The sequence below is a fragment of the Periophthalmus magnuspinnatus genome, chromosome 17 (assembly GCF_009829125.3).
Source record: "Periophthalmus magnuspinnatus isolate fPerMag1 chromosome 17, fPerMag1.2.pri, whole genome shotgun sequence".
NCBI lineage: Eukaryota > Metazoa > Chordata > Actinopteri > Gobiiformes > Gobiidae > Periophthalmus > Periophthalmus magnuspinnatus.
Window position 1 is genome coordinate 12,953,525 of NC_047142.1, and position 23,626 is coordinate 12,977,150.

The 23,626-nt window shown below is 41.6% G+C and overlaps 3 protein-coding genes across 3 annotated transcripts; 1 reads left to right on the forward strand and 2 right to left on the reverse strand.

The window, feature by feature from the left end:
- The first annotated feature begins 2,766 nt into the window (after positions 1 to 2,766).
- Positions 2,767 to 13,655, forward strand: saga (S-antigen; retina and pineal gland (arrestin) a). The gene is made up of 15 exons (XM_033983043.2): positions 2,767 to 2,842; positions 4,677 to 4,737; positions 4,811 to 4,855; positions 5,313 to 5,512; positions 6,061 to 6,120; positions 6,289 to 6,356; positions 7,927 to 8,062; positions 9,000 to 9,084; positions 9,165 to 9,237; positions 10,594 to 10,731; positions 10,813 to 10,890; positions 11,723 to 11,737; positions 11,825 to 11,877; positions 12,900 to 12,909; positions 13,392 to 13,655. The coding sequence occupies exons 1-15, from the start codon at positions 2,795 to 2,797 to the stop codon at positions 13,519 to 13,521; spliced, it is 1,200 nt and encodes a 399-aa protein (XP_033838934.1). The 5' UTR covers positions 2,767 to 2,794; the 3' UTR covers positions 13,522 to 13,655.
- A 2,437-nt stretch (positions 13,656 to 16,092) lies between these two features.
- On the reverse strand, positions 16,093 to 17,204 carry LOC129457044 (otolin-1-like). Its single transcript, XM_055228727.1, has one exon. The coding sequence runs from the start codon at positions 17,201 to 17,203 to the stop codon at positions 16,325 to 16,327; it is 879 nt and encodes a 292-aa protein (XP_055084702.1). The 5' UTR covers position 17,204; the 3' UTR covers positions 16,093 to 16,324.
- A 165-nt stretch (positions 17,205 to 17,369) lies between these two features.
- LOC117384731 (otolin-1-like) lies at positions 17,370 to 21,974 on the reverse strand. Its single transcript, XM_055228629.1, has 4 exons — positions 21,957 to 21,974; positions 19,634 to 20,009; positions 18,158 to 18,238; positions 17,370 to 17,518 (listed from the first exon to the last, which is right to left on the reverse strand). The coding sequence occupies exons 2-4, from the start codon at positions 20,007 to 20,009 to the stop codon at positions 17,370 to 17,372; spliced, it is 606 nt and encodes a 201-aa protein (XP_055084604.1). The 5' UTR covers positions 21,957 to 21,974.
- Positions 21,975 to 23,626: the final 1,652 nt, after the last annotated feature.

Consider the following 23,626-nt stretch of genomic DNA (forward strand, 5'->3'; position numbering starts at 1 on the left):
CCTATTTCATTCTATATGTTTAGCAATGTGTAGAAAAGACATAAATGCAAATAGAGCAATTTGCACATAAAAGTGGACAAAAGGAGCTTTACAAAGAACATATTCATGATTCTGCACTGGTTTCTGTTGCATAATGTAAAAAAAAAGACAAAAAATAAAACAAAGAGGACTGCAGTTGTTATGTACTTTTTCATAAATGTTTCATAAATAAACATGTTTGAACAAATGACAAATGTTTATTCTTTTGAGGATTTTAAGATTTCACCAACTCAGAATTGTATTACATTTTTTGTTTCAATATTTTTAATCAGCTTTTTAAGATTAACAATGTCAATTCTTGTCATATTTATAAAGTTCTATCTCAAAAGTATAACAGGTAGAAATATCTAATAACCTTTATTTAGTCTGAAACTTTTAGTTATTTACATTTGTAAAAAATATGTATAAATATTATACTTCTTTTTTGTGATTTTTGGGCTTTTAAGTTAATTAAAATATTTAATATGGTCTTGACTGTAACATACTTGAAATTTGAAGAGCAAAGATTGTACAAGTGTATAACAAAACTAAATAGTCCTCACAATGACACCACAGCATGTGCAGTAATGTTTAGGTGGACTGGTTCTGTGGCAGGTCATAAAGGGACATGCTGCCACAGAGACACTACACACACATGAACTCAATCTTCTACAGAGATCAAATGAATCCTACATTTACCTTGTTTTTGAGAAGTTTTGGCAGACTAGTTTATGTTTATTTACGAATATTACCTTAATGCTGCACTATGTTACTTTTCAGTGGGTACGTCACATGCTTGTCTCCATGAAGATACTATTTATTCCGTTCTACAATATGGCATTGGACTTATCTATCCTGCACTTATTCAGTTACAGGTATGTCACTGCCAAAAATGCCTTGGAAAAACATGCATTCTTACTGTGAGCGGTCTCGCCTCTTCACAGATCTGACCTGTCACTTGATCTGGTGTTGTCAGTCACGTAGGGACACATGGAGGGCGGGACAGACAGGGACATGTGGAAAAGGGGGATACAATAAGAGGCAGAGAGACAGTGGGACTGATAAAGAAACAGAAGGACTATAGACACAAGGACACATGAGGACACATGGGGACACAGAAGTGGAGAGAAAGAGGACAGGAGGTCAGATAAGGACTGAGAAATGGGGGTTAGTGGGACAGATAAGGACACAGAACAGTCGGGAACGCAGAGGATACGGGACATAGAGGACACAGGGGACATGGGGAATGCAGAGGACACAGGAGACACAGGCTACGCACAGGACACGGGGACGCAGACGACACAGGGGACATGGGGAACGCAGAGAACATGGGACTCAAATTACACAGGGGATATAGGGGACGCAGAGAACACGGGGGAAAGAGATGACATGGGGGCACGGGGGACACAGAGGGACAGTGGACAAGGACACGTGCAGTAGCAGGTGTAGTGAGTGCATTAGTGAATGAGGAGCATATATAAGCCTTAGTAATCTGCTGCTGACTCAGAGGCCCCTGCATTACTCTGTCTGTACTCCTCTGTAGTACTGTAGCTCTGAGAGGGACAGCACAAACACTTGCGTTTTATCAGTGCAACGATTCTTCGACACGTCCAGGCCAAAGTTGCTCTACAGAATTACTGCTACTAATGCTCCACAGCTTCAGCCCACAGGCACTCTGACTGGACTCTGTATTTTACTTTCACTACATCTACTGTTGCACTGAATTTCTTTCTATGTAACATAAAAATAAGAAATAAAGTCATATTAAATGCTGACCCCACAATAGTTTCTTCATTGTATGTACAGATATACCATAAAAAACTATATATATATATATATATATATATATACTTTAAATATTATGATTTAGATCTGACTGAACATATACTTTGGTTGACTTTATTTTACTTCCAGTCGCCTCCATTCTTGAACTGAACATTCACAGAGTCAAATGTATTCTACAGTTCTTCTTTGAAAGATGCTTCACTAAATTCTGGCCTTGCATAAGTCTTCAGGTAAACATGTCCCCTATACCACCGCAGTCCACCCCCACTGACCATTTAAACGCATTAGGACAGTCCCGGGCCAGGCACAGGCACTTTGATCAGTGAATGAGGCGAACAGTATAATCTGGTGTGCTGCTGATCAAGGGGAAAGCACAATCCTCTCAGCCTCATCACAGGAAGTGGAGCCACGCCCTGATTGGCTGTGAGGGAGTGGGGGGCGGGGCTTCAGGGCAGGTGTTTATAGCAGGGAACTGTAACATTCTTCACAGAGACCTCTAGAATCATCCCGACACACAGGTAAGTGCACATGACGTATAAGCAGTAGTAGTTGTAGTAGTAATAGTAGTACATTGTTTCCAACAGTGCATATTGTTATATCTTATGCGTGATTACTTGACTAATCGTGACTAGTCAAAAAAAGGTTGAGAACCACTGGCTTAATGTAAAGTGCCAACTGGAGATAGATGAGCATTATGTCAGTGTGTTGTATACACATATGTACATGTATTTAGTCACTTACTGTAGCATCTGAAATATGTGGACATGGTGAAAAGGCTTAATCCGGGCCTGCCTGTGATTGTGAGTAATTTCATATATGTATTTCCACAAGTAACAACACAACACAATACAACACACATTTGCACATTACATCATGTTAGTATTTATAAAAACAAAACAAGTTAATTTGTGAATTTACTTTTGTGATTTTACTTCCATTTGTGTACCTTGCTATGCTTTGGTTCACTTAGCCGACCAGCGTAGTCTCCAGGATGAGCCCCAAAAATGTGGTCTTCAAGAAGGTCTGCAAGGACAAGTCGGTGAGTGCTGCTCCTCTGTGTGGCCAAAGTGTGTCTCCCAACCAGAGGTGAACAGGGAGTACATGTACTACAGAGGCTACTTACTACAGACGTTACTTGTACTACAGGGGGTACTTTATTACATGCCTTTTCTTATTTGTTTAGTAGTTTCCTCTAACACTTTTTCAATCTTACTTGTGTAGTTTCTTGGTCCACCGTATATCAGACACACAGAGCAGGTTAAGAGAATCCCTCAGGGACTAGACTTTGGTGCAGTCATGTTCTTCATATGGACCTCAGTGTGACTGGAGCCTGGGGGAGGTACAGATCTGCTCCTCAGTGTTCCTTTAACAACATCAACAATAATTGAAATCCTCTTTTGGGATGTTTAAGTATTAAAGTATTCAACTTTGTTCATAAGTTTGGTCTTGAGTTCCCTCACATGCTGTACAGATTTGACTTCAGTTTACCGTCCTCTCTCATCCTCTCTCTGTCCTCTCTGCTTTCTGTCTCACCTCTTGTCCCCTCTTGTCATCTTTTATCCTCACTGATTTCTGTTCTCTCTGTCTCTCCTGTCCTTGCTCACCCTCTCTTGTCCTCTCCCACTGTCTCTGATCCTCTCTCACCCTTTCTCACCATCCCTCAACCCCTCTAACCTCTCTCATCCTCTCTCACCTTCTCCCATCCTTTCATTCTCTCCCATACTCCCTCACCCTCTCTCTCATCCTCTCTCACCCTCTCTTGTTTGCTCATCCTCTCTCACCCTCTCCCATCCTCTCTCATACTCTCACCGTCTCCCATCCTCTCTCATACTCTCACCCACTCTCATTGTCTCTCATGTTCTCATTCTCTCCCATACTCCCTCACCATCTCTTGTCCACTCATCTTCTCTCACCCTCTCTCATCCTATCTCACCCTCTCTCATTCTTCACCCTCATACTCTTTCATTCACTCTCATCCTCTCTCACCCTCTCTTGTCCTCTCATCCTCTCCCATCCTCTTTCATCTTCTCTCATCCTGTCTTCTCTCTTGTCCTCGTTGTCTCTCTGTCTTCTCTGTCCTCTGTCCTCTTTTGTCTTTCTGTCCTCTCCCACCCTCTCTCATCCTCCTTCTCCCTCTCTCCTCCTCTCACCCTCTCTCATCCCCTCTCGTCCTCTCTTGTCCCTATTGTCTCTCTGTCTTCTCCTCTTTCTTGTCACTCTGTCCTCTCTCCTCTCTTTCTGCCCTCTCCCACCCTCTCTCATCCTCCTTCTCCTCTCCTCCTCTCACCCTCTCTCATCGTCTCTCATCCACTCTCGTCCTCTCTTGTCCCTATTGTCTCTCTGTCTTCTCTTCTCTCTTGTCTCTCTGTCTCTGTCCTCTCTCCTCTCTTTCTGTCCTCTCTCACCCTCTCTCACCCTGTTTCGTCCTCTCATCCTCTCTCATCGTCTCACATCCTCTCTCCTCCTCTCTTGTCCTCATTGTCTCGCTATCTTCTCTCCTCTCTTATCTTCCTGTCTCTGTCGTCTCTTCTCTCTTGTCTTTCTGTCCTCTCTAACCCTCTCTCATCCTCTCTCATACTCTTTCATACTCTCATTCTCTCTCATACTCTGTCACCCTCTCTGACACTCTCTTGTCCTCTTACCCTCTCTCATCATCCCTCACCCTCTCTTGTCTACTCATCCTCTCTCATACTCTTTCATACTCTCTTCTCCTCTCTTGTCCTCATTGTCTCGCTATCTTCTCTCCTCTCTTATCTGCCTGTCTCTGTCCTCTCTTGTCTTTCTGTCCTCTCTCATCCTCTCTCACCCTCTCTCTGTTCTCTCCTCTCTTGTCTTTCTATCCTCTCTCATCCTCTCTTGTCCCTGTGTCCCAGGTGACAGTGTACATGGGTAAGCGGGACTTTGTGGACCGCGTGGACTCAGTGGACCCTGTGGGTGAGTCCTGTCTCTCTGAGCTCCAGTGAGTGAAATGCTGCATATTTATAACAGGTCTTATGTGGTCCTCTAGATGGCGTCATTTCTGTGGACACTGAAGCTTTGCAGGGAAGGAAAGGTGAGTGACACAGGTCTCTACAGCTGTACTCAAATGTACACACTGCAACAAAACCATTATTAAATACGACTTGAATTCTACTGCTAATATTAATTGGTGATGTAATTTCTAATCTCAGAGAAGGACATCAGCTCATTCTAAAATTAGAAAGTAATGACTTTTTAAAGGCACTATGATCGATTTCACCAATGTATTTCATCAAAAAGTTTATTGTCTCAGTACAGATTGTATAAGCAGCTCTTGAGGTCAAAATCATTTTCAATAATTTCACATATAAGTCTCATCTGAGTATAAGTCGCCCCCCGGCCAAACTATGAAAAAAGTGCTTATAGTCCAGAAAATACTTATACTTTTGAAGTAACAGTAGCCTACTCCTAAACATACTGGCCCTACCCTCAGTCTGAGAAGGCTCTATACAAGTATGATCATTCACCGATCATTCTTCTGTGCCCCCTAGTGTTCGTCACCCTGTCCTGCGTGTTTCGGTATGGCCGGGATGACATGGACGTGATGGGGATTGCATTCCGACGGGAGCTGTACCTCTCAACGCGGCAGGTGTACCCCCCTCTGCAGGATCGGGACAAGGCCGTGCACACCAAGACCCAGGCCAAGCTACTGCGCAAGCTTGGAGACAATGCCTATCCATTCTTCTTCGAGGTCAGGGGGTAGACTGGGTTTGGTACTTTGGTTTGATTTAGTCTGGATTTAACTGGTCTAGAATTGTTTTAGTCCTGGTTTAGTTTTGGTAATTTAACTTTTGTTTATTTATGCTAACAGAGAAGACACTGCCATTTATTTATTTATTTTTTTAATATCATCAAAAACATGCCTGAAGAGGTTTTATACGTCATCCATGCATGTTTACGTAATCTAGCGATCTCTCCCAGGCCCTATTTGAACCCTCCTTAGGGTTAGCAATACGATCCTGTACAAGGCTCCGCCCACAAGTCTACATCACTCATGCTCCCACATAGCCTTTTGTTTAATGAATACTGTATACAAAAGCATGATGCAAACAATACAGTACAACTTCACAAACCTGAAGCAATGTGCAGTAGTTTCATTAGCGGGATGCATGCTGATTGCGTTGTGATAGCAAGACAAATGACATGATGTATGACCTCCTACCTAGTGCAAACTGTTGTTGTGTCTTTGAGCAAAACACTTTCATGCCCCCTACTTTAACGTTGTCTTGTCTTTATCAGTTTCCAGATAACCTGCCCTGCTCTGTGGCCATGCAACCGGCCCCCTCTGACGTTGGAAAGGTAAGCCCCACCCCTTCCCCTCTCCCTGGGTTTGGTTGTGGTCTCTGGTGGGTGTTGAGGATGGTGTGGGTGTGGGTCCAGTTGTGGCCCTGGGTTTGGTTATGAGATCGGGTGGGTTGTGAGGATGGGGTGGTTCCGGTTGTGCTCAGATCCTCTGTGTCTTTGCAGCAATGTGCCGTGGAGTTTGAAATCAAAGCCTTCAGCGCAGAGAGGCAGGACGCCAAGATCAAGAAGAGGTGAGAAAATCACTATGGAAACCAGATTTGGAAACTGTCTCTTTTGTGTATGTTAAAAGATTAATATTCTTTTCTACATTAAAACCTCAAGTCTCTTCATCTACTTCTACTCTACTCATACATGTACAGACTTAATATATTTGGTGCATATTTTTTTTGTCATAAAAGTACCTGTAGTAAACTATGAAAAAAAGTCTAGAGCCTACTATATGTCAATAATGAGGTGCATTATTGTGTGAGGTTTATACATAAAAAAAAAAATATCCATTATAATCGTACGCAATGATTAAAACATTGTAATAAGATGAATTTGAAGACGTATATATATATATATATATATATATATATATATATATATATATATATATATATATATATATATATGTAGGTCTACCAGAGGCCTGGGAGCTTGAGGGTTCTGCGCAGTATCTTTGCTGTTCCTAGTACTGCACTTTTCTGGACTGAGATGTCTGATGTTTTTCCTGGGATCTGCTGTAGCCACTCCTCCGGTTTGGGGGTCACTGCCCTGGCCTGCTCCTGTGCAGCCAGGATGAGTGCCGCTGTCCTGTATTTCAGTCCAGCTTTCTCAAGCTATTGGTAGGATTTCTTGATATCAGCCACTTCAGTTATGTTCCGGTGGTACATCCCGTGCAGGGGCTTGTCCTTCCATGATGGTTCCTCTTCCTCTGCGCTCCACTGTCTGTGACATTCGTTGAGCACATCATTTGCACATCATCTGCCTTGTCCTTGATGTACTTATGGATCTTGGATGTTTCATCCTGGACTGTGGCTCTCACACTCACTAGTCCTCGGCCTCCTTTCTTACAGCTCGTGTTCAGTCTCAGGGTGCTGGATGTCACCCATGTAGAGGAGATGACTCATGGTGGCCCCATTCCTGAGTCAGTATCCATAGCCAGTGCTGTTGATGATTTGGCTGAGGGGGTTCAGGCCTATGTAGAACAGCAGTGGGGACAGTGCATCTCCTTGGTCTATGCCACATTTGATGGTCACTTGTGCAAGTGGCTTGCCATTGGCCTCAAGGGTGTTTTTTCTACAACCTCATCGAGTTTCCCCTTGAAGGCTCTTAGAGTCCTTTTGATGTTGAACAGCTCCAGGCATTCAGTGATGCATGTGTGTGGCATTGAGTCGTAGGCTTTCTTGTAATCAATCCAGGCAGTGCACAGGTTGGTCTTATGGGTTATGCAGGTCTACCAGGAGCTAGCCTTTGGCTCCCCTGGTATCTTTATCGATGCCCTTCTGCGCTGTGCTCATGTATTGATTCATGTGCTATCTTAGTCGTAATGATGCCTGACATGAGCTTCCATGTTGTGGAGACTCAGGTTATTGGACGATAGTTGGATGGAACTGTACCCTTTGAGGGATCGCCGCCGGGGATAGAGGGATAGAGTATTGTAACAGCCACTGTCATAAAGATTGTTGTTGCATATTATGCTCCCCTTAACTATAAATATTAATTCAATGTATATTTAAATGTTCACAAACAGAAGTCCACACAGCCGGAGGGACAGTCCTGTTTAACAAGTCAGTCCATTGTGTCTGTGTGTGTCAGGAGTGCGGTTCGTCTGATGCTGAGGAAGGTCCAGTATGCTCCAGAGAGCCAGGGCCCTGCTCCATCTGTGGAGGCCACCCGTGAGTTCACCATGTCTGACCGCCCACTGCATGCCAAGGCCAGTCTGGACAAGGAGGTGAGACCACAACTCTAAACTAACCCTAACCTCAGCTAACCCCTCTGTGCAAAGAGACCAGAGTATCGCAGATATTAAATTGATCAAAACTGCCTCATCAGGCAAACAAGTCAAACAGCAGCTCTGCAGCACCAAATACACCTGATCCGAGCCCAATTCTTTTACTTGCACCATGGACTGTGCAGGTTGGCCTGTGGTCAGCTGTGTTTACACTCACCCCATTCCAGAATGTGGTGGAGCCGGTCCGAGACCTCCTGTTCCTGCAAATCAGAATGCAACTGTTGGGTTCACACCTGCCCAAGCTCACTGCTTTCAGAGTAAATGCTCTTTTATTTTGACCCAAATAGTGGCAGTGTGAAAACTACCTTATTTATCTCAGGTAAAAGAAGTTAGATATTTTGTTCGGGATGATACGAGAATTTTGTAGACGAGGTGTCTTCCACATTTGAGACACATGTGATACAAATGAGCAGGTGTGGTTGGAGCATCTTTAAACAGGACAGAGGTTTGTCACACTCTATGGTTCTGTTCCAGATCTTTCTATTCTAACAGAATTCTAACAGAATGTAGAAATAACCAGCCGCTCTGGCAAGATTACAGCCAAGTGTTTCTGATTACAAACACCTGGCTGAAGGGGTGGACTTTGAATTGTGGAGACCTGCTAGACCAATCACACTGTTCTTTATACCTCTAGAACTTGTCTCATCACTCTCCCCTTTAGTGCTCAAGACCCCGCCCCTCGTCCTTTAGTCCTTCAGACCTTGCCCATCTTCCCCCCTCTTTCTACCCTTTAGTCCTCTAGTCTAGCCCCTCCCCCTCACTCTCCCCCTTTAGTCTTTCAACTGTTGTACTCTAGACAAAAGCTTATATTTCTTATTGAGTGAGTGTATTAGTCTTATTAGCTGCTATATAAACACCTTATCCTTGCTCTGCTCAGGTCTACTACCACGGAGAGCCCATCAAATTGCACCTGCAGGTCACCAACAACTCCAGCAAGAACATTAAGAACATCATTGTTTCTGGTAGGTTCCTGTGTCCTCCTCTGACCTTCACTATAGCCCTGCTCCTCTCTTGTGACTGAGACCTTCTGCTGTGCTTTCAGTGGACCAGGTGGCCAACGTGGTGCTCTACTCCAACGACAGCTACACCAAGTCCGTGGACATCGAGGAATGTGGGTAAGTCAATTCTGAATGGACAAGGGCTGTGAAATGACTACAGTGAACTAGCCACAGCTGTTTAAAGTGAGACAGAACTCTTACAATTTGAACATGGTGTTATAGTAGAGTTTTTTATTGCTCCAAGTTCATGTTGTAGTGCAAACAATAAAGCTCAGCAGTGGCCACCCACCCCCTGGTTCCGGAAGTAAATTTCTCACAATTTTTTGCTATAGACTTTCCAAAAAAAAAAAAAAGATATTAAAATAAATATTAAATGGCTGCTATGTAGAAACTTAAAGCAGTTTGCCAAATCTTAAACGTGCTTTTTGGACTTAAAACAACCACATTATTAGTTAGCACAGGGCTGGTCTCGAAATCACATGATGGTTTCACTACTACTGCTATTACAAGTCATGCTAACATCAGTAGCATAGCCTATATCTCACCATACAAACGTGCAAAAGTTGGATAGATCCTCTGCTGTAGTTTCTCATTTTACATATCATGCAATTTCATGATCATTTTGTATCCCGTTTTAACAAGAAACTATCACATAATTTCCTGTGATTTTGAGATAGCATCATGCCAAAACGTAATACTGCTGATGTTTTTTTGTTCAGATTTGGCAGTTGTACGCTGATATTAAAGATTGTAAAATTACAAATTCTGCAATGAAGAATAAACTTATATTTGAGTTGTCCATGACTGTCAAAGTCGAATTACTCTCGCCTGTGAGTCTGACGCGGACGATAAATCTGTGATCGTCTGTTCAAGTATTGTTTTGATGACATATTTAAAGAAAATAACCGAGCAGGTGAAGAAAAAAAAAAATGAGCGGGCGCAGGCAGAAAGAGAGAGGGCACTGGAGGGTAAACAGTGTGCGGAGACGCCAACACCGGGCACTGTCAGACACTCGCTTTCACATTTTCACCGCTCACTTTTAGTTACTGCGCCTTTCGATTTCTGTCTACGCCAATAATTCTCTCACTGAGCTGCAGAGGCTGCACTAGCACTCATTAATGACTGACTGCAGGTGCGGGGGGTTAGGTAGTGAGTCTGCTTTCTGATTGGATAATTGTGTTGAGAACCAAAACACCAAATTATAACAAAAAACTTGGACATCAGGGCCAAGATTTTTATGTCGTATCTGGGGACACAGATAAGTCAAGTTTCTGAAATTTTAAATAACAATTTTACAACTGGCTCTTTTAAAACCAGGTCTAAACATTAGAACTAAACCAGGTCCAAACACTAGATCTAAACCAGGTCTAAACACTAGAACTAAACCAGGTCTAAACATTAGAACCAAACCAGGTCTAAACACTAGAACTAAACCAGGTCCAGGCACTAGATCTAAACCAGGTCTTCTTTCAGGGATTCTGTGCCCGCTGGAGACAGTCTGAAGAAGACTTACACCCTGCTGCCATTGCTGGCCAACAACAGGGAGAGGCGTGGCATCGCACTGGATGGAAAACTCAAGCATGAAGACACCAACCTGGCTTCCACCAGCATGTGAGGCCGACAGAATGCTCTCTACAGCTCTGACAAAGTACATACTGAAATGCAGATCTCTGGTGTTTCTGTTATCGGCAGAGTGAAGGAGGGCGCGCTCAAAGAGGTGATGGGGATCATGGTGTCCTACAGGGTCATGGTCAAACTCATCGTCGGAGGGTGAGTCAAATACTCTACATCAGTGGCGATACATACAATGTGAATGTAGATATCCAGTCATATTAAACGCTTTATTTAATTCATTTGATGCTTACTTGTGTGCATGTTTGTGACTGCATGATCTGCACGAGCACTATGGCTGCAGTGTCTGAGTGAAAAACTACTACTACTAAAATTATTACTACTCAATCTACTACTACTACTACTACAACTACTAAAACAACTACTACTAAATCTATTGCTACTACTAAAACATTTACTGCTAAGCCTGTTACTACCACCAAAAGTATGATTACTAAAACTACTACTATTAAAACTGCTACTGCTAAAACTATGACTAATAAAACTACTACTAAAATTATTACTACTAAATCTACTACTACTACCACTAAAATGACTAGTACTAAAACTAATACTAGTAAATCTACTGCTACTAGTAAAACAACAACTACTACTAAAACTACTAAAGCTACTACTACTAAAACTACTACTATCAACACTACTAAAGCTACTACTACTATCAAATCTACTACTGCTAAAACTTTATTGGTATGTGCACCATTTATGACATCAACCTGTCCGGGGACTGGAGGTAGAATTTACACCTTCCACAAACATATTACCCATTTGTGTAGGTCAATGTTTTTATGTACCTAAAACTACTACTACCAGTACTAGAATGACTACTGTACTACTAAAACTATTACTACTAAACCAATTACTACTAAAGTTACTAAAGGTCATTTACGTGTCCCCTTTAAATGCTCTATACATTGTTAGATCTGAGTGTAAATTGTGTTCTAACCTGCTCCTTTGCGCCCCCTGCCTGCAGAATGATGGGCTCCAGGTCAGTGCGTTTGGTTTGTTGTGATACATGTGTTCATCATTATCAACTGGAATGGATTTAACACTGTTTGTCTTTCTCCTGCTGCAGTGAAGTCGGACTAGAGATCCCCTTCAAACTCATGCACCCAAAACCAGATGCAGGTAAACCAGGACTAAATCAGGACTAAACCAGGACTAAACCAGGACTAAACCAGGACTAAACCAGGACTAAACCAGGAATAAACCAGGACTAAACCAGGAATAAACCAGGACTAAACCAGGACTAAACCAGGACTAAACCAGGAATAAACCAGGAATAAACCAGGACTAAAACCAGGACTAAACCAGGACTAAACCAGGAATAAACCAGGACTAAACCAGGACAAAAGTAGGGCTTAAATAAGACTAAACCAGGACTAAACCAGGACTAAACCAGGACTAAGACAGGACAAAAGTTGGGCTTAAATAAGACTAAACCAGAACTAAACCAGGACTGAGCCAGGACTAAGCCAGGAAAAAAGTAGGGCTTAAATAAGACTAAACCAGGACTAAACCAGGACTAAACCAGGACTAAGCCAGGACTAAACCAGGACTAAACCAGGACTGAGCCAGGACTAAACCAGGACAAAAGTAGGGCTTAAATAAGACTAAACCAGGACTAAACCAGGAATAAACCAGGACTAAACCAGGGCAAAATCAGGGTAAAACCAGGACTAAACCAAAACTAAACCAAGACTAAACCAGGGCTAAACCAGAACTAAACCAAGACTAAACCAGGGCTAAACCAGGACTAAGTCATGACTAAAACAATACTAAACCAGGACTAAGTCGTGACTAAAACAGTACTAAACCAGGACTAAAGTAGGCGTAAACCTGAACTAAGCAGGCCAAACCAGGATTAAACCAGGACTAAAGTAGGACTAGATCAGGACTGAACCAGGACTGAACCAGGACTAAACCAGGACTAAACCAGGACTAAACCAGGACTAAACAATAGTTAAAAATGAACTAAACCAAAACTATTCCTTGACGGCTTGGGACCTAATGCTAATAAAAAAAACTAAAGATGGATGAAATCAGGTCTAAACCAGGACTCAACCAGGTCAAAATATGGACTTTACCAGGACTCAACCTGGGTCAGTAATGTCTTTACTAACTGTTTCTCTTGTGTTGTGCTGCTGCAGTGAAGGAGAGGTGAGTTTCAGTACTTTCTACTGTTACATCAATGTACGCAGAATGAATTAGGGGGTAAACTAAATTTCTCAAAGTAGCCACCCTTTTTGATAAGATTTTATTATTTTGGTCCCTCAGGCTAGTCTAAATGCTTTAAATGTAACACACATGCTTCATTTTGAACATAGGATTTCAAGTGAATCAGAGGAGCAGGGGGTAGGCCTACTGAGCGACTGGTCATCCGGGGGGGGGGGCGTAGGGCTCAGGGTGAGGGCGTAAGTTGAAAGCCTGAGGCGAGAGCGTAGGGTAAGGCATAGGGTGAGGGCGCAGGTTGAGAGAAGAGGGACTCGGGGTGCGGGCATAGGGTGAGGGCATGGGGTGAGGGTGCAGGGTGAGTCATGGGGTGAGGGCGTAGGGCCATTTGAACTAGGGGCCTAAGTGTAGTCTGTGTTTGAACTTTGGACCTAAGTGTAGTGTGTGTGTGTGTGTGTGTGTGTGTGCAGCGAGTTGGAGGAGGAGCTGGTCTTCCAGGAGTTCAAACGCACTTACCTGAAAGGCATGCTGGGAGATGATGATGATGAGGAGGAGGGCAACGTGTCAGGAGGAGATGACATGGCACCCAAAGAGAAGTAACCCAGCAGCTCCCAGGCACCCAGCACCCACCCATAAAGGACTTCCAGAGTGGTCTTTGTTGGGTAAAATTCTGGTCCAAGTGGCCAGACTTTCAATCAGTGAATGCAGTATCATAGACAACTAGTGTTTAAGGGGGATAGTTCAACATTGGGCTTCTTATCTCAAAGCCAAATTCATAATGTTTGTTTTGTTTGGTTTTTTTTGCTAAATTTAGCTTGATGTCAGTCTGGTCCCCACTTCCTCCATTGCATCTCAAGCCCGGTCCAACGTGCTGTCGAATTTGTTTTTATTTAGTAACAAATGTGAAACAAAGGAGCTCATCGGTTATCTGTCCTTTACAAACAAAATCACATTTCTCTCATCTCAGATTAACAGAATTCAGTGCTTCGCTTATTCTGCAAAACTCTGTAATGTTTTTTCAGCCCCTAGTGATATTTTTTTCCTGTATTTTTTACGATACACATGGCCCATGCCTGTTCCTGATTCGCTAATCCACCTGTCAATCACGTCCATTTGAAAACGGGACGATTCACCAGTGACCAGACTCACATCTTCATAAAGTATTGAAGAAGTGTATGTTCTGAATCCCAGGCAAGAGATTTGCATCATTAACCTGCAGATATAGGACACATACAAGTTTTTCTCATTCTCAGTGTATGGACAAGCTTCATGTGAAAACCCAGAACCTCCAGAATTCACTCAGAGGCTGCACTAGCACTGATTCATGATTGGCTGCCGGTGCTGGGGTTTAGGTAGTGACCATTCAGATCAGAGAAAGACCTTTTATGTTTAAAGCAACTGGATTTCAGACTTACACAAGCTATATTTGGTTTGAACATGTTTACCTTGTATCTGGGGACACAGTGAGGTAATGTTGGTGATATTTACAATCATAATCTTACATACAGTTCCTTTAGGTCCAGACAACATAATCAGACTCATTCCATTTTTGATGTCACTACAACTGTGTGCACGGATTAGAATGCACTCATAAGCCTACAACTACCTGCTTGTCACCATGGAGATTTTATTGTATTGCATGGCATTTTCCACTGTAGGGCATTAAATTCATCTTCTACAGCTTCTCATTTGAAGACCAAAATAAAGATAAGGTTTCTTGAATTTCATTTTTACCATTTTTAGCTTTTTGGGAGCCCAAGGAAAAATATGTTCAGTCCCCCTTCTTTACAAAACTACAATGGACTGATTAAAAATGGAAGTAAACCCTAAATCCTGTACATGGTGTTTTTTATAGCACCATCAACTGTTCCTATTAAGTTTTTGACAATTAGGTAAATGTGCTGTTTTGTGTTCAAAAACATTCGACAGAGTGTGTGCTGCCTCCAGAGGCCACTATAATTTCAAGTAGTATGTGACATCACGTGGGAGTGCCCTGATTACAGACAGGTGTTTCTGATTACTGATCACCTGGCTGCAGGGATGAAGTTTGACGTGTGGATACCTGTTAGACCAAGCACACTTCTCCTTATACCTCCAGACCCTGCCCCTCTTCCTGCCTCATTCTCGCCTTTTCCCCCGCACAGTTTAGCAGCTCTATTTGAAACGTGGCTGTATTTAAGTGTTTTGTCCCACTTTAGTGCTCCACAAATGTACTGTTTGTTGCAGAGTTGTAGTTGTGTGTGTTAGATGTATACATCATTCTGGAAAACATTTGAACTTGTTGGGTGTTTTTGCTGTTATGATCTGACAATAAAAGCTACAAAAGCTACTTTGTGATGATTTATGTATATATTGATGAACAAGCTGTTTAAATGCATAACCAATGTCTCAAAGTTCAATGTATTTGCTGTTATTATTGTAAAATATAGCAGGTCTTAAAAATAAAAATAAATAAATAAAGAAAAACAAATAAAGAAAAGAAAAACAAACTAAATAATAAAACAAATAAAGAAAAAAAAATTAAAATAAATAAATAAATAAATGAAATGAAATGAAAAGAAAAGAAAAGAAGACACCAAAATGGCTTTAGTAGGGATTTATTCTGGACAAATTCACAAAATTCACAAAATCATCAAATCATTCATAGTCAGAAGCACAACCAGATAGATCACAGCTTAGGTTTCATTTCTACAACTAAGGTTTCTCTGATTCGCTCATGTGCAGCAGCAATTCAATGCTATATCGTCTGGACAGGCCTATTCTACACAAGAAACAGCTCTCATCATTAACAGGTCACATACTGCTCTTTTATTCTAATATAGGGGCTTTGTTTCATGTTTCACTTTTTGTCAGGAAGTCAAAGCAGGGTTCAGACTGAACAGCTGCAGATTACAAATTGAACAGCTGCAGAGTTCAGACTGATCAGCTGCAGGGTTCAGACTGAACAATCACAGTCTTGTATCCTACTTTCTTTTGTGGAATAATCAAGGTGCATCACATTCTTAGACTAACGGACAGACAGAGGAGTGTGAGGCCTGATCGGATTTGATTTATTTTCATTAAGTAAATAAATATAGGTAAATTTATTTGGTCTTCTTGCTCAGATGAATTCCTGTATATGTATAATATGTAATTAAGACTTTTGATTAGTAGCATTTAAAGTATTCACTTGGTAAATAAATTAAATAATTTATAGTGGTTATGGAAATATGGTTAAAGTGGTCTAAATAAAATCTCTTTATATATGGAAAGTGCTTTTTTTATGCTTGCTACAGTCCCTGCATTCTCCCAGCCTAGACATGAGGACCACTGGCAGTCCACAGTGCTTAGAGACAAACTGAAATATGCAGATCTAAAACAATATTCCGTGTACCTGTAGAGACTTTAGTTTGATCCATCCATTTTAATCCCAAGGAAATGTTAAACCTGTGACATTTTGTAATGGAATGAACTCTCGAATCTCACTGAAGTCACAGGTGTCTGGGTGGAGCAGCCAGCCGGAGAAGGTGCTAGCCATCTCAATGCCAGCGAACATGCCGTTACTGTTGCTGTCTTTGACCTGCACCCACACCATGTCACGCGCCGTCAAGTGAAGCATCACCTCCTGACTCACCGTGGTTGTATCGGTGGTCTTTGTCATCTTCATAACTGCCTCAAAATTATGGAATAAGCCCACTACGAGCTTTTTGTCTTTGACAATCGCATTAAAGGTGAAGACATAAGTGCCGTCTACAGGGGCAGTGTAGATACCAAGAAGAGGGTTATAGTGACTCTGAACATTACAGATTATTTTGCTGAATTTGACTGGCCTATCAGGCACTGGGAAGGGTGTGGCCAGAGCAACGGAGAAAGCTGATTGGATAGCCAGCGAACATGGACCAGGCATCCCTGGAATCCCCATGTCCCCCTGCTCTCCTTTATGGCCTATGTCTCCCTGAGACCCCTGTACTCCAACGTCTCCCAACTCTCCCTTTTCTCCCATCTGTCCCTTCTGTCCGTCTGCTCCGTCGACACCGTTGGTGCAGTCACATGGGCCTGGTGAGCCCTGCTCACCTTTCAGCCCAATTAAACCATTTCTTCCATTAAGTCCTCGGTCTCCCTTGTCACCTTTGTCTCCAGGCATGCCCTTAGAGCCTGTAGAGCCTGGTAAACCACGGGCACCGGCTGGCCCTGGGGAACCTTGTACCCCAGGAAGTCCAAAGACAACCTCGCAGAGGCAAGAGCCGGGCACACCCTGAGGCCCCAGAGGTCCTGCAGGGCCACTATCTCCATGGTCCCCCATCTCCCCTGGTAAAACAAGCACAAGATGGTACACTGATGTTTGACTGTAAACCTGTACAACTGGATCTGATAATATAGTTTGATCTTGAATATTCTAACTGTCTGAGAGTGCACTGATCATATTATACTGAACCAATCCATCTAGCCTGCTACTTGGAAGTTGCTGTTCAGCTGTGGCTTGGCCTTTTTGCAGCACATAGATGGCAGCGTGCAGCAGAGGGTGATGATGTCCTACCTTTGATTCCGCACTCGCCCTTGATCCCCAGGAGGCCGATGGGTCCCGGATAGCCCTTTTCTCCCAGTTCTCCTTTCTGGCCTGACAAACACACATTTTCACAGACAAACTACAGACACAGATGGGTGGAAGTGGACAAACTATGGAGGGCTCAGGTTTTACCATAGACTCTATATATAAATGGACATAGCTAATTTCAAATATGAAGTGAGCATGGGTGCGTGTCAGCTCCATTCACTCTTAAAATGTTTGTATTAACCCCCTCTACCCCCTGATCCTGCAGTTTGTCTTTTGCTATTTTGCCTATAAATCAATATATTGACATTAATAACCAGTAAAGTACCCTCTTTCCCTGAGGTCGCTCCCACCAGCATTAGTAACAGGTTTGATTGACAGCGTTGCTAAGTGGGTTGTCCACCTTCACCAGCCTCGCTCCTGATTTGCTCTTTGATTGCTAAGATACACACACTCAGATTTCTAAATATGGATCTTGGCTCCAAATTAGCTGCTATAACTGCTAACCTCGATTTCCAAATAATAAATACCACATTGACTCTGAAGGATCTAAAGATATTTGAGAGGAGATGTCTTCCACTACTGTGCTACAAACAAACTTCTGGTAAGGGTTTAAATAAGTTTGGCCAAGTTGAGTTTTCAGTTTGATTTTGAAATGTTTGGATTGTTTGAGAAGAGGAGTGAAGAGTAAATATGAGGACTCACCTTTCATCCCCATAGGACCTGTCAATCCCCGAGGTCCTTTGAAGCCCCACAGGCCCTTTGGACCGTCACTGCCCTTATACCCTAAACACAAGACAGGCAAGGACAAGTGAGTATAGGTGAGGACATGTGAGTATAGATAAGGACATGTGAGTATAGATGAGGACATGTGAGTAGAGATGAGGACATGTGAGTAGAGATGAGGACATGTGAGTAGAGATGAGGACATGTGAGTATAGATGAGGACACGTGAGTATAGATAAGGACATGTGAGTAGAGATGAGGACATGTGAGTAGAGATGAGGACATGTGAGTATAGATGAGGACATGTGAGTAGAGATGAGGACATGTGAGTAGAGATAAGGACATGTGAGTATAGATGAGGACATGTGAGTATAGATGAGGACATGTGAGTATAGATGAGGACATGTGAGTATAGGTGAGGACATGTGAGTATAGATAAGGACATGTGAGTATAGATGAGGACACGTGAGTATAGGTGAGGACATGTGAGTATAGGTGAGGACAGATGAAGACAAGTGAGGACATATACTTTCTCTCATTCCTAAATTCTTCAGCTTTATGCATTTCACTTTTGAGTCACATTACACCCAGCATGTGTTTCACTAATGAAACTACTGCACATCACATCAGGTTTGTAGAGCTGTAGTGTACAGTTTTGTGTCCTGCTTTTGTATATTTGTGGAGAAATTGGAGCATGGGTGTGAGCAGAGCATTGCAAAGAATCTTACAGCTAACAGTAAGGAGAATTCAGACAGGGTCCAGGAGAGATCACTAAAATACTCAAACAAGCATAAACGACATCTAAAACCTCTTTGTGAATGTTTTTGATGAGGGAACAATGTTATAACATGGTAGAAAGCACCAAAAAGCTGCATAATGCTCCCCTCTATATCCATATCAAACAAAAAAAATGATTGAGAGTACTGATTGTTATAGAATGAAACATTACTAAGCGAATAAGTATTTATGAAATCAGACAAAAGATACTAGTAAGTTGTAGTACACTAGTGACTTGATCTTTTAACAGTAAGAACATCATATTTTTTAGGTTTTCACAAGCTAAACGTGCACAATGCTGTTATTGATTTGCCTGAAATGTTAAAAAGTACGGCATTATACATATCTATCTCTATGGAGACAAGCAGGGTAAGACACAGATCAGATCTGTGGAGACGTGACCCCACTCACAGTAAGAAAGAATTTAGTTTGAACCACTTGTAACTGAATTCATGTGAGATAGATTAGTTTAATACCCTACTGTGGAACATTCCAGACAAAACAATAGCATCTTGAAGGACACAAGCAGGTGATGGAACCTGGACAGAAAAATTACATAGTGCTTCTTTAACGTAATGATTATTTGTATTTAAGAATAGGTCAAATGTATTTGTCAAAAGAATCTAAAAAGAATCTATCTATACATCATATACTTGAGTTAGTGTCGTGTGCACATGCCTTCGAAGCCCTGGTCTCCGCGCTCTCCCTTACGGCCCGAGGTTGTCTTGCAATGGGAGCAGAGGCAGAATAAGGGGATCTGGTCTATGTAGATGGACTCTGAAGAGCTGAGCAGCACGTCACAGATGGAGGTATCGGGGAACATGACGGCTATGTCTTCAGGCACAGTGCTGCCGCTGGGCTCAGACGGTAGCAGGCTCTTCCCTAACCCCACACCGCCCTGGGCCTCTGCTGGCAGCCCTTTGTTCGAGAAGTTGCCATATTTATTGAAGAATTTGGTGTTGTCTGTGGTGTTATGGTGCGTTTCTGGTGGGAAATGCAGCATGGAAGAGCAGAGCACGCACAGAACCATCAGCCCCAGCAACCTCAGCAACATCTGCAGCAGACAAACAATCAGGCTCAAGCATTTTCTGTTCACCAACCCCAACCTGGACCAATTACCAACTTTGCGTCAATCATGGCTCCTGATAATATTGACCCGGAAACACACACTAATCCCTCTAGCTAGACCCGGTGTCCTCATCTGTGGACAACACATTTTGGGCTGTTTAGGCCACAGTGCAAATTTTTAACAGCAACAAGAACATGTTCAATTTTGAATATTTCTAAGAGTTTAGAATATTTATTTTTTCTTTTCTTTTATTTTATTTTTTCTTTTATTTATTTATTTGTTTATTTATTTTGGGTATTTTTATTGTATTTTAATTAATGTATTTTTTACCATTTATTTATTTTATTCATTTTATTTGTTTATTTTTTCTCATTTTGTTTTTTACACAAAATGTATGTGTTCAAGCACTTAATAGTTTTTGCAAATAAAGTCCTGCAAGAGCTCAGGTCCCAGGAGGTTAAGTTACAAATAGAAAAACTTAACCTGTACATCTGTTATTCCTCCAGACAAAGCCTTTTAAAGGGCCTGTACTACACATTTTTGATCTATGTGCATATAGTGCATATTTATCCTGTGTTCGTCTCTCAAACTGAAAAAGTTGCCCCACCTCCATACACCTTCACTAGAATCATTTGAATAACTTCAGCCATGGAATTGTCAAAATTGGTAAAACTAAAATATTTGGAAAAAGACTAAAAAAAAAAAAAAAAAAGGAAGGAAGAAAGAAAGAAAAAAAAAAGCAGAATTACTCAAACATGTGTAAATGAAACAAAACACATCTTTTTGACAGTGGTGGAAAAATATTCAGTTTTGTTACTTAAGTACAGATACTGGAGCCAAAAAAAACAGTAAAAGTAAAAGTATCACATGAAAATCTACCAGTTTTTAAATTAAAATTAAAAAGTTGAAATATTTTGTGCATAGATCTAATTAAGCGTCAAATGAATTTTGTTCAACAGAAATAATTGAATGGATCATTTCTTCTAGCTGTTTATTTGTATATTTTATTTGCTTAAATTGTGAGATTTTGGATCGACTGCTCATTTTCATTTTGTCGATTTATAGATCACAAAATGAACTTACGTAATATTTCTGTATGTACACATGCTTTATAAATGAAACCCCAGATACCTAACATGTGTACTTAAGTAGAGTATTTTACTACTTGTACTTTGTTATGTTCTACCACTGTTTTTTGAAAAAGTAACGATATTCCAAGTTGAGTTAACTTTGCATAATATAGGACCTTTAAACATTGACGCTAAATTTACAAAACGTGCTGTTATTTGTCTCTGATCACTGTTTTGTTTTGCTGCAGCAGTGACGTAGAGCAGAGGTTTCGTGATAGTCCGCTCCTCCGTTAATGACCCGACCTCATTTTGCTCAAAGATCGTTTACACTGTATTGTATTGTCTGGACGAGGCTGGGTCCACACGTTCTTTTCACTGCCTTTGTCACCGCACAAGAGGCGTCGCAATGTAAGACAATCTGTGGGCGAAGTCAAAGCACTCATTACCGAGATACTTAGCTTTTTATGGGGACAATACAAAAGACACATTGAAGACGTAGCTTGGCGATTGCACGATAAGAACAAATATGGAACGTGGAGTATGTAAAAGCTGATGTTTTGGGTTGTTTTTTTTTACAACTAGCAAAACATATACATGCACTTTTCAAATCAAGTCAGTTTCGGCGAGTTGGTATTCCACCATCTTGCGAGGTCTTCAAATGGTTATTTACATCGTACCAGATTTATTCCAGCGCAAACTAATGGTCAAAAATGTGGCTTTGTAGATTCTGACAAACAATAAAATTTCAAAAAGTCGTAATCAATAATAATCAACAACTGCTATTGATAAAAGTGTAAAAATATAAATTTAAATACCAGTTTTCAAATATCTCTGCTGTCAACTTGGTTTGTTGGAAACTCACCTTGGTGCCGTGTGCCTGAGTCCCAGTCCCGTGCGAATGAATAGCTTTACAGTTGGAGCAGATCTTTTATAGACCTCGCCCAGATCTTGTCCTGGTTTCTGCCCGGTTTCTTTCCCAGACAAAGAGGAGCAGATCAGGTGGGACAGTCCTCTTTGTGCTCCACCAGCGTTGAGCCTGACCTAGGTCTATCCTTACATCTCTCCACCCTGCGCTATCACCGCCACAATCTGAAAATCAGAAGGCAGTAGGAGCAAGTTCATCTAAACAGGCCTTAGAAAGTTCAAGTTTGTTCTGCCCTTTGCTCAAGACCTGTCCTGTCACTAGACCAGAGATAGTTACATTTACTCAAGTATAGTTACTACATTGTGCTTGTGAGTAGTTTCCAGACGTCATACTTTTACACCTACTTCAGTAATGTATTGTACAGTGTAACAGTACTCTTACTTGAGTAAAAATGCGGTTCCTCTTCCTACTGTGAGTAAGTCTACAGGTGACAAAAGCTTTATGTCGACAATATGAAATGATTTGAACATGTGTGTGTTTCTTGCACAGATATGATTACATTTTTCTCATTTTTGTGTCTATCCTTTGAAAATACAAAACTTTTTGTGTCATGTAATGTTTGTAAAGGTGTATTTTCTGATTTTTTGGTGAAGGGCCTGCTACCTTCTGGCATAGGTTAGCGCTCTCGCCTCAGAAGGTTGGGGTTAGGGTTAGGCCTGTGTAAGTTTCCTCCAAGTGCTCCATTTTCTCCTACCACTAAAACAATAGGATCAGACTCCATGAAAAAAAGATTCTTTATCTCCACAGAACTATCCTGGTTAAATAACAGTCAATAAATATATAAATGCTTTTGCCTGGTCAAGCAGGTGACACCAGCAGGCCAAGTAACAGGTCAGATCTGTGAAAAGTTAACTCCTCCCATTGTAAGAATGTATTTTGTATAAATACATCATGGATGAGTTTAATGTCATACTGTGGGAAATTTCAGATAGTCTCTATGGCAACAAATAGGTGCCAGATCCTCCATCAAAAAAGTTACACAGTGCACCTTTAATATTTCCAATTACATTAAATTATAAATCAGGCAGACGGAGTATTTCTCTTCACTATTACGCTAACTTCAGTAGTCGCTTATTCAAGTGCTATTTGTAGGCCTACTTTAACGTGAGTAAAATGTTAGTTTGAAGGAACAGTACTCTAACTTGAGAACTCTACCCACGTCTGCAGTATATGTCTGCAACATAAGAACATCTCTCCAGATTATCTGACAGATTACACCCATAACAATGCAACACCGTACTAGATATGTGTAGTCAACGGTCAGCACTTACTAAATTACACTGAAATTCCTTTATAGATTTCTTAATGATCCATTTATTCTCAAATCACAGCACTCAAAGTTGGAGGACAGCAGGCTCATGTATCAGCTAGCCTACATTCATCTCGCTCGAACATCCCATCGGGGAGGGCATCCTGGTTTTACTGGCAGCTTCACATATCAGGGCCAAGACACATCCAGGAAACTGCCACTTCTCAGCCAACAGTGTAAGGAAAAAACGTCCTCTCCATCTCCTTTTCAAACCACGTGCCACAAAAGTATGTTGAATTGAACCCTATGTCATACTCTGTAAATGCAAAGTATCTCTGCACCCCATCACCATGTAAAC